At 39.4% G+C, this 11586-nt stretch overlaps 1 protein-coding gene across 2 annotated transcripts in view; it reads left to right on the forward strand.

The window, feature by feature from the left end:
• Window positions 1–11586, forward strand: part of LOC145442454 (NLR family CARD domain-containing protein 3-like) — a 34753-nt gene extending 23167 nt beyond the window's left edge. For both annotated transcript variants that reach the window (XM_080320378.1, XM_080320370.1), the window contains 4 exons: window positions 521–828; window positions 10660–10776; window positions 10843–10989; window positions 11466–11586. In XM_080320378.1, coding sequence (XP_080176504.1) covers window positions 521–828; window positions 10660–10776; window positions 10843–10989; window positions 11466–11498 — 605 coding nt within the window. In that variant the 3' untranslated portion in view covers window positions 11499–11586. The remainder of the gene's footprint in view (window positions 1–520; window positions 829–10659; window positions 10777–10842; window positions 10990–11465) is intronic.

The raw sequence follows: 11586 nt of genomic DNA on the forward strand, positions 1-11586 counted from the left end.
TTATATGATCAGTGTGTCGCCGTGTGTATTCCTGACACGTATGGCTAAGCAATACGGCTAAAGTCGTGAAAAGTTGAGGATATATAGGCTGTATCCTGTAAAGAAAAACTTGACGTGAATGAAGCATTTTTGAGATCAGTACACCAAAATTAGCCAAAATCAAGTGAAAAATCAGAACCAACAATTTTGTCATTCAAAAAATTGTTCCCCAGTAATGTAATGTTCACCAGGCGATTTATAGTTTATATCATAGTGACAAAAACAAGGCATGAGTGAAACGCATACACACACACACACACACACACACACACACACACACACACACACACACGTATATATTTGCATGTAAATTTACACACGCATGAATATGAAACGCCGATAATGACCAACATCAGACGGTCACTCCCAAAAATGACCTAAATCAATACAATGCAACATTTGAGCATCCTTTTGTTGAGAAGACAGCTCATTCATCTCACCCAATTCTGTGGACACTATCTTCTCTTTTTCAATAAAACAGACGACTTGGCATCCAAAGCCGCATATCTCCTCCAAAGTTTCAAGGACCAATTAAAGGAAGTTCTACCTCCAGCTGAAAAACTGGATCTTTTGACGTCCCTGCAAGAGGCTGACGATTTTGATGTTATGAAAGATTATGCGACAGATCTCGACCTATCGCACAAGGCCATTACATCCGCCTCAATGAGCATGTTATGTTCGTTGATTGGAAGATGCAGTACCATGAAATCACTTACTCTCCGTAATTGCGGTATCGACAAGGATCTATTACTCGTTCTGGCCAATAGAACAGGGGATCTGCATATTAAGGTAACGTTATACTAGGGTTGCCATACGTCCGGATTTTCCCAGACAAGTCCGGAATTTCACTGGTCAAACTGCATCCGGGGGGTAATTTCAAAATACGCCTAGTCCGGAATTTTGAAAGCATTAATTAGGATGAAATTTGTTTTCGTAAATCAACTTAACCAATATTATTTTTAAGAAGATTTATGATACTTGGAAATTTATTCGCGCGTTGTTTCAAGTTTAATATAGAACCGCCGCCCTCACAACGAATGCAACAAAAAAAAAACATTATATACTGAAATAAGTCTAATTGTAATCGAATTTTAAGAGAACGGTGTATTCATAGATTCGGTTAAGGCCGTTTGAATGATTTGGTCAAAAACAGTGGTTCATACATGAGTGCCGAACCTCGGTATGCTAAATATTAGGGATGGTGTGAACCTCTGAAAGGTTCAGGTTCGTGTGAACGCGAACCTTTTTGAAAGGTTCTGTGTGAACACGAACGTGAACCTCGTGACGTCACGTGACGTCATATTGCTAATTCCAACCCTATCTTCCAATGAAGTGATAGCCTATATTAATGTACACGATATCTAGCGAAGACTGGTCCACATAATGTCACAATGCTGAAGTACAAATCGGCGTTTTAAACGTCGCTAAATGTATCAACAGCGGTAATCAAAGGATATAATAATTGCGTAAAATCAATACATTCCGTCGATTTGCCAACAATTTCGACGAGGACTTACCAAGGAATATAAGCTTACGCCTTAACGGTCTTAGCCAGACCAGACAATGTGTTCGGAGTCTGAGTATTGCTACATTGATATGGAGCAGAGTGTACAACGGGTTTCAATACTCGCTACCGATACCACAAACAACAACAAGTTATGCAGCAGTAGCAAGCACCTTAATCGCACGGATTTGGTTTTAATGATACAGTAAAGATATGAAGTCAAGATTGACCCCGTACGCCCGTTCGATTTTTTACATCAGAAGACGATATCAATGTCATTGATTGGTTGAATAAGCATCATTCGCTGACTACGTATATCGCTCGTGATGTTGTGTGATTGCGGGTCAAGCTCACAGCAGATAGTCACTAAATATTCACAAACGGAAAGCTGGTTATTCCGAGAAAATTTTTGCAACAAAGCAACAAAAACTTTTAAGGTTGTCGAGGTGCATGGTGCATGCTCGTTAAGCGTTGATTTTTTATGCTGCCGCAGCACCATGCATGGAGTGGCCCGCAGTTGAAATGCAATAAATTTGAGCCAAAGATCTTATAATGGAGTGAAAATTACAATTTACCAAAAGGTTCACAGTGCAGAACCTACCAAGGTTCTGTTGTGAACACGAACCTCTAAATTTCCGAGGTTCACACACAGAACGCGAACGTGAACCTCACGTTCACACCATCCCTACTAAATATGCCTGTGAATATTGTGGGTATTCGGCATACCCGCAATTTCATCATCAGCACAACCTTGTTGGTCAATTGTGCGGTTGGAGAGGGGATAAAAACCTGATTTCGTTGCACATGTAGATATGACGAGCACGAGCCGAGAAATTCCATCTCATCGTTGCTATGAATCGGATCAGCACATACTCGTTCTTTCGTGATCGTTTTTTAATCAGGTCGCGAAATTGGACAGTGTTATTGTGTATGCAATTATGCATGCGAATTGGAATTCATTCCTGCGCATGATCGTCATTCACTTCAGTGAGGATTTTCGAGCGTAAATAGGGGATGGCAGAAGAGTAGCCCAAAACGCCGTTACACTCAGCAAAAAATTGTCGCGGTGCGAGCTACTCGATGTGATGAAAGGACCCCATGGTATTTCATGTTGGAGACTATGAATTACTGATTTGATACGCGATTTCCAATTTGTAATCATCTGTTTCGTAAATTCATTCTGGATGTCTGCTTGATATTTAGTATTCCCGGATTATCGCGCACTGTGACTTGTAAGTGTGCATTGTGCAATGTGCATACTGCATAGTTTAATTCGTTATGGGCATGGCGCAGTGTTTAATTCGATTCGTTTAAGCGGGAAAATATTATATTGCGATAAACTTGATCGACACCGGATGGACTAGTAACGAGTGCGCCAATACCGAACGTCAAACCAGTGGCCATTTCAACAATTTGATACAAATAGAATTTCTATTGATGAGGTCGTGATATCAGCCCATATTGCTCTTACTACAGTTACAGTTGAATAATACACAGCAATGGCATGGAGTAAAGTGCGTTCTAGTGCAACTAAGTTGTTATCGACAATTGACAAGTATTCATAATGACGTCACAAGCCGGCACGGCGGCACCTATGTCTTCGTTGCTGCATCCGATGTTACTATGTTACTGGCAGTTGGCAGACTCTTGATTACTATAGATAACTCTTGATTACTATAGATAACTCTTGATTACTATAGATAACTAACCTACTGGTAAATTAGTAATCTATATAGATCAGGGGGCCAACCTTTTCGGCTAAAAGGCCACATGAAATCAACGAAAGAGTGCGCTGCCCACTCGCCGCGCCAGGCGCGTAAAAATTTCAAAGTATATATTATTATTACTTGGGTATATTGCGGGTCGACTGTATACCGCTTGCTGGGCTCAGTTTGCAAGGACAGGACTATTCGGCATCTGGACATATCGATATCGAAGATTTCCGCTAATATACGACAATAATTTTTTGCCTACATTTCATCGTCGACGATCTTTCTGCGAGGGCAAACGCGAAAATACTTTTCCTCGTAATTGCGAATCTAGTTAAACTCAATTTGCTGAATCAGGCGTTTTTTTTTTCATTTTCAGGAGGAGGTAGGCTAGGCTACAAAGAAAGAAATCGTGTGACAATTAAACACGTGAAGCGTGAAGAAAAATTTAACTACTCTTTTAGTTTATTGTAATGTAAGATGATTTACTAGAAATGTGAATGGACCCCGGATCTGCCAAAGCGTCGCAACTGATATTTTAGTCATTAACATCCCAAGTGTCGCGGCCGGACAAATCATATTTTTGGTTGGCCTTGCAAGCTCACCGTCTGAGCAATTCAATTTCGATAATATAATAGAATTTCGATGATATAATGGGAAGTTAGCTCGCGGGCCACATATGGCCCGGAGGCCGCGGGTTACCCACCCCTGAAATAGACAGAAACCTTCGATAGTTTTCAGAGCCGGAGCCGGAGCTGGAGCCGGAGCAGTGATAATAATGCGGCGCCGGAGCTGGAGCCGGAGCTATTGTATGATAGAAGAAAGCTCCGGAGCCGGAGCTGGAGCAATGCAAATTTACGACTGCTCCAAAGCCCTGCCCACAACAGGTCAACACGATCGACTTGACATCTCAGACTTTGAATACGACAACGTAAAAGACTGCAATACCTTATCCACGGCGGATATCAGATTCAAGCTCTTGAACAATCGCTCACTTACACTTATGCATTTCGATATTGTTTCACTTTCCAGCCATTATGATGACTTTAGTGACATCATCTTCCAGTTGGACTCAATCCGCAGTATCATTGGTATCTCTGAAACCAGACTGCCAGAGTGTCCCCCAACCAATATAGACCTCGATGGGTACTCATTTTTTCCCTCCCCATCTCCCCCCAGAGCAGGGGGTGTAGCCTTATATATCAAAACCTATTTACGATCCTATATAGTGGATTCTTATAAGTTGAATATTCCTGGCACTGACCAAGTATGGGTCGAAATTGACTCTGCTATAACCAGTGGCCACAGCATCATAGTAGCAGTAATCTATCGACATCCCAAGTCATCTAGAACAGACTTTGTCATGGCTCTTGATCAATCTATCAGGAAGTTATGCGCTGATAAGAAAACATTTTTCATCCTTGGGGATATAAATATCAACATTCTATCCCAATCTGCTTTTGAAAAAGACTATTCATTCATGCTAAACTCGCTAGGCACTGTTCCTATTATTACGCAGCCCACTCGTGTGACACACCATTCTGCTACTCTTATAGATCATATTTACACTAATCTCGATTCATATACAATATTTCCTTATGTTATGGAAAATGACCTCACTGATCATTACCCACTTGTTGCTGAAGTTCTAGTTAAATCGCCTGCAACTAATGCCACCAAGGTGTATAGAAGATTCCCAACACTTGAATCGCGAGACTCACTGTTGCACGATGCATTTGACAAATTTGATAATGATAACTTTACCCCCTCTCGAGACACAACTTCAATGAGCATATTGCATTTGATAAATGAGCACATTCCTCTTCAAAAATTGTCACGAAGGCAGCGAAAGCTGCAATTTAAACCATGGATTACTTATGGCATCGTACGCTCTATTAAAAAGAGAAATCTCTTGCATAAAACATGGTCCCTGAGTGGAACTGAGGGTGATAGAAAAAACATCAGTCATATGCCAATAAATTGAATCACATCAAATCAAAAGCAAAGGAGTCATATTATATGAATTGCTTCAGCAATCATTATGGAGATCAAAGGCAAACTTGGCGTTTGATCAAACAGTTAATTAATGTAAAACGTACTAATACAAATTTTCCACTTAATATCATCAAAGACGATGGCACCAAGATTAGTGACCCTTGGAGTATCTCACAATCACTCAATGAACATTTTGTTTCCATATGTGACAAGTTGGCCTCTTCTTGTGCCAATTACACTGATATATCCCCAGTGGCTTACTGCAGGTCAAGCTTAGATTACTTTTTTATAACTGACACAAGTGAGGAAGAGATCTATGAAATAGTTAGAGATATAAAAACGGGAAAGGCTGAGGGTCATGATAGAATTTCTACCGAATTACTAAAAACTCTCATTCCTGCAATTGGGCCCACATTAGCGTATTATTGCAACCAATGTGTAGAATTGGCCATTTTCCCAGCTGCTTTAAAAATAGCCAAAATTACTCCTGTTCACAAATCCAGAGCTAAAACTGACATGAATAATTTCAGGCCTATCTCAGTCCTTCCGTGTATTGCTATTTTATTTGAGAAACTCATCTATAAAAGAATGGTGACATTCTTTGAACGAAATCCCCTGATATCGAGCAGCCAATTTGGCTTTCGACACAACACCAACACAAATCAAGCCATCACTGATCTCATTACTAAACTCTAGGCTCTAACGATGTCTGCTGCAGTATATTTTTAGATTTGAAAAAAGCTTTTGACACGGTCAACCATTCTTTATTGCTTGAAAAATTACAGCGTTACGGTATAAGAGGTAAATCTCTGGAACGATTTCGTTCCTATCTTTCAAACCGCTTACAGTACATTGACCATCACATGACGTCTTCCTTTCAATAATCGAGACCGGTGTTCCCCAAGGCTCAACTTTAGGTCCAATTCTTTTTATAATGTACATCAATGATCTGCCAAATGCATCAAAGTTCCACACGACTCTCTTTGCAGACGATACGTGCTTATTTTCCCGCGATTCTGACCTAGCTTCTCTCCAGCATACAGTCCACTCTGAAATGGAAAACATTATCACTTGGATGAATGTCAACAAACTAGTAATTAGGGATGGTGTGAACCAGAGTTGGATCAATTACATTATTTCAGTTCAATTACAATTACAATTACAATTACTTTCATGAATGTTTCAATTACATTACAATTACAATTACTCCATGCTAAAAATATCAAATTACAATTACAATTACAATTACTCCTTGCATGCTTCAATTACATTACAATTACAATTACAATTGCTGCTGTTGAACATGTAATTGAATAATCATAAATTCAACCGTGCTCCTTGACAACCGTAGCGTCGTATTTAGCAACAATTCAAGTCTAGTTCAGATTGTGTAGTAATAAATGCGTTTATGTGCGTACATAGTATGCTATGTAAGATGTCATTGTGACGTAATATAAGCGTGTTTTGTATGCTCGGTAATTATGGCTCACGTAATTGGAAATGTAAAATGTTATTTACCTAATTTTCTATGGGTTAGGATTAAGGATAGGGTGCAGTATGTCGTTGAAAAAGTATTATAATATATGCACGTGTTGGATTTGCGTATATAGCATATAATTAAAGAAATAATATTATTTTTATCGAGGGACGTAGGAATTAGGATGAGGGGTAAAAACAAAACCGTGCTTTGTCAGATAAGACGTTGGTCTGGTTAGTTAGCCAGACGAAATAACGATGCAGCATCGTGATCTGAAATCGTATTGTGGATTGCCAACCCACGGATAGATGCGCAAAATGTGAGTCACGGATGAATGCACCGACAAACGTACCGCAGAGCCGGCTAGAAGCAGCAAACTTTGTAGTCCTAGAGCTGGCGATCCATGCGTCCAAATTTGATGCATCTGGTCTTTATCGTAATCTATTGATGTACTAATTCCGAAAATACAAAATAAAATCTCGTCAGGGCAATGTAACTGCTCCAAAATAGCCGTTTAAGGCCGACTGTTCTGAAAAGTGAGAGCGCTGCAGCAGCATGACCACAACAATTACCAATTATGCCCAGCGATTGTTCAGAACAATGCCGATTCCCAGACTTTCACGACTATTTTGGGATGGTGCCATTGCCTGGAAATATACTTTTATTGCGGAATCAGTGCGACACTGGCTTTCGATTAGGAACATACATATCAAATTTCGACGTTTGGATCGCCAGCTATGGTACTATCAATTCTGCTGCTTTTAGCCGGCTCAGCAGTTGGCTTTTCGGCGTATTCAATCGTGAGCCACGTGTTGCGAATCCATCCGTTGGTTAGTAATCTAAGAATTGTATACAATGGCAGCCGAGGCCAGCATAGCGGTAAAAATAAAAAAAACTTCGCCCGAAAGGGCGCAGTCAAGGGCTTCCGCGAATGGATCCACCAAATTCCTTGTCGACATTTAAAGAGAATGCATTATAAGTCAATTATTTTATGTTGTGCTTGTCCGGTCTCAATAGCAATTTAATGTAATTGAAATTGTAATTGAGCAAATTTTTTGTCAAATTACAATTACAATTACAATTACACAAAATAAAAATGCTTCAATTACAATTACATTACAATTACATTGAAAAATGTAATTACTTACATTCAATTACAATTACAAATTACAATTGATCCAACTCTGGTGTGAACCTCTGAAAGGTCCAGGTTCGTGTGAACGCGAACCTTTTTGAAAGGTTCTGTGTAAACCCGAACTTGAACCTCATGACGTCACGTGACGTCATATTGCTACTTTCAACTCTACATTTCAGTGAAGTAAATAGCCTATATTAATGAACAGTGTACAGTACATGATACCTAGCGACGACTCGCGCCACATAATGTCACAATGCTTAAGTACATATTGACGTTTTAAACGTCGCCAAATCATTGCTACGTTGATATCGATCAGAATGTAAAACGGGTTTTGTATTTGGTACCGACATCACCCCATTAACAAGTGATACAGCAGTAGCCAACAACCCAACCGCACGGATTTTGTTTTTATGACGATTAACTTATGAAGTCAAGATTGACCCAGTACGCCTGCTAGATTTTTTACATCAGAAAACGATATCAATTTCATCAATTGGCTGAATAAGCATCATTCGCTGACTACAGCAGTGAGTCACTAAATATTCACAAACGGAAAGCTGGATATTTCGTACAAATTTTTGTAACAAAGCAAGTAAAATTTTTGAGATTGTCAAGGTGCATGCTCGTTGTTGTGGATTTTTTACGCTGCCAGGGCCATGCAATGAATGTCGTACAAAGATGTTATAATGAAGTGAAAATTGTAATATATGAAATAGGTTCACAGTGCAGAACCTATTAAGGTTCGTTTGTGAACGTGAACCTCTCAATTTCTGAGGTTCACACACAGAACGCGAGTGTGAGCCTCACGTTCATACCATCCCTACTAGTAATAAACCCTTCCAAAACTCAGCTGTTGATTAGCAACAATAAGGCCCCGCCCACACACACGCCCACTTTTGCAATAACTATGCATGGCGTCACTGTGAAACCAACCGCCACTGTGAAATATCTAGGGATACACATTGAAAATGATATGTCTTGGAGATCCCATATCGAATTGTTAGTGTCGAAAGTTTCTCGTTCTTGTGGTGTGCTGTCACGGGTTTCTCGTTTACTTCCCAGATCAGTTCTAAGAACTCTATACTTTTCCATAATTCATCCTCACCTGTTATATGCTATTATTTTTTGGGCACAACTTTCAAAACGTACTTGCATGCCTTATCAGTGCAACAAAATAGAGCCATGCGCTCAATATGCCGTCTAGGGCCACGGGATAGTGTTCAGCAAGCATACAGATCCCTCAACATAATAACAGTTCCTAAAATGTGCTCTTTATAAATCGCAAAGTGGATGCATAGATACCATAATGACAATATTTCCGATGCATTGTTAGGCCTATTTCTTCTCCAAAAAGACGTCCATATTTATAATACCAGGTCTGCTTCTTCTAACAACTACTTTATCCCACGTGTGTCTTCAATGGCTCAAAGATCCATTGTCTTTTTAGGACCAAAACTATGGTGTGAGATTTCAACTGAATTAAAAAATATGTCATTTAACGAATTTAAATATCATTATAAAAAGCAGCTCTGGCAATCATAACCTGATCGCTATTGTTTAGTTTCTTCATTCTCATACCATTGAGAGTTTGGTACCGTTTGTACTGTTTACTTGTTATTTTACCAACTGTTTAGTTACTACTTGTTATTATATAGCTAGATTGACAGCATTGATATGCCCAATCATTAATTATAGATATACATATTATATGGGTTATGTGTAATTGGTATTGCATGTTGGCCTATATATGACTGTCTGTTTAATGTATGAGGTGACCAGCTGACTTGAAGACCGAATGGTCGTATCGCTGGCCACCATTTCATAGCATTACTTTCTTACACCTGGAAATAAACTTCTGTCTGTCTGTCTCTCTGTCCCCTGCAATAGTGGCCGGATGAAATCGTCGGGCGCTTCACTACATTTTATACGTCAACATCCACAAACTAAGGAACTATTTCAGTAGTGACACAAGTTCAGTATTTGGGTATTCATTTTATCCGTTTGATATAGGCATCTGGTATCTGGTCGTGCCGGCGCGAACAATTGTTGAAGTTCACGAGTAAATTCCGTCAGAAGTATTGGTTCGTAGATATGTTCCTACTAAATTTTTATCATTTCTGTGTCACGTGATCATCAGAGTTAGCGGTAAAGTGGTGGTGGTGGTCATGACTTCGAAAATGCATGCACGTGATTGTACATCACTAAGTTTTGTTCATTTCACACGGATAAGACTATTTATGATCCTAAATGCCGGTCCGCACCAGTACGTTGCTTATCTAGTGGTTCCTAAACTTTTATGAAACCAACATGAAAATGTTTCGTGGTCCACCTCAAAATTTGGTTAGCTGATTACTAAGAAAGGTCAGCACCTTTTTGGACCTATTTTAAAGCCCATCACGTTCAACATTTTCCCGATCGCCAGAAAAAGGGCTGTAAACAATTACCAGGTTGAGAACCACTGTCTTTTACTAACAGCGTACAAAAGGCCTCCGCTCTCTTATAATCAAACTTGCATCAGTGAATGATGGTTTTTTATATTTATTCTGATTGTATCTTTCGACGAGAGAGGATTATCCAAATCAAAATCAATATATGTTACACTAAATCGCGTGGAGAGCGAAGAAAAATTTCACGTAGCGTAAATTTTCTCCAAGCATAAATTTTCCCAAAAATATGTTATTGCTTTCGCGCAACTTAGCAGCGAACCTTTAAATATTGATTGCCACGAAATATCGCTCCGTGCAATAGTTGCGTCTGTGTGAATATCGGATTAAATCTATTGACATCCCTTCTAAAGATTGAGGAACTCGATCTCAGAGGTAACATATATTGGACTGATCTTGATGTTTGGAAACGTGGACTACGACATCTGGAGATCGCTACGTTGGTCATCGATGCCCCCTGCGACGAACAGGTATAGACGAGCCTTCCGAATAAATGCTCTGGTATTTCGTCTTTTTCACGATTTCAATATGTTTAGAACCAGACTACTGCCGAACATCTCCTCCGTGTGTTAGATGCATCAAAGCCTTCGGTTAGGCATTTCATCATTGACCAAATCAAGAGCATTCGATTGGATATCAAAGACGTTGAATCACTCAGCAAGTTTGATTTGAGTCAGACATGGGTACGCTATAAAGCTCATTTATTAATAACACATAGCTCCTCATTAATGATCTTCAATGATGCATCAATTCTAATTTATTAACCAGGATTGGTGCCTCTCACTTACATGTTACCTGGAAATCGCTTGATCAGCAAAATATATTCCAAAGCGCGTAATATGCAGATTTAGCCGCAATTGGCTGTGAACGTGACATTTCTGGTACATAGTAACTGAAAAATGTCCCTATCGAAGATGAGTATAAACTTGATTCGGATTACGTGAAAAAACGAAATCAATATGACTGAATTTGATTGCGATCTTAACCAGATAGAATATCATGAAAGAATTAGGACTTTGATCGAGATATTTTGGATTACTACGAAAACACGACTAGGATACTATAGGAATTTCGTCTGCGATATACTAACAGAATATTCATTTCAGATATTATACTTTCGTCCGAATCATTCAAACAACTAAACTTAATCGTCTTTCAGATCAACCATCTCTCGGTAAAACCTGACGTCTAGACATTTCATATTGACATTTGGCGAAAAGCATTTGATGATATTTCATTTAATGTGTCTCATTGCCTAGTCGAGCAGCCAAAACAACACG

The sequence above is a fragment of the Botryllus schlosseri genome, chromosome 1 (assembly GCF_051294905.1).
Source record: "Botryllus schlosseri isolate E-star chromosome 1, Bs_hap1, whole genome shotgun sequence".
Lineage (NCBI taxonomy): Eukaryota > Metazoa > Chordata > Ascidiacea > Stolidobranchia > Styelidae > Botryllus > Botryllus schlosseri.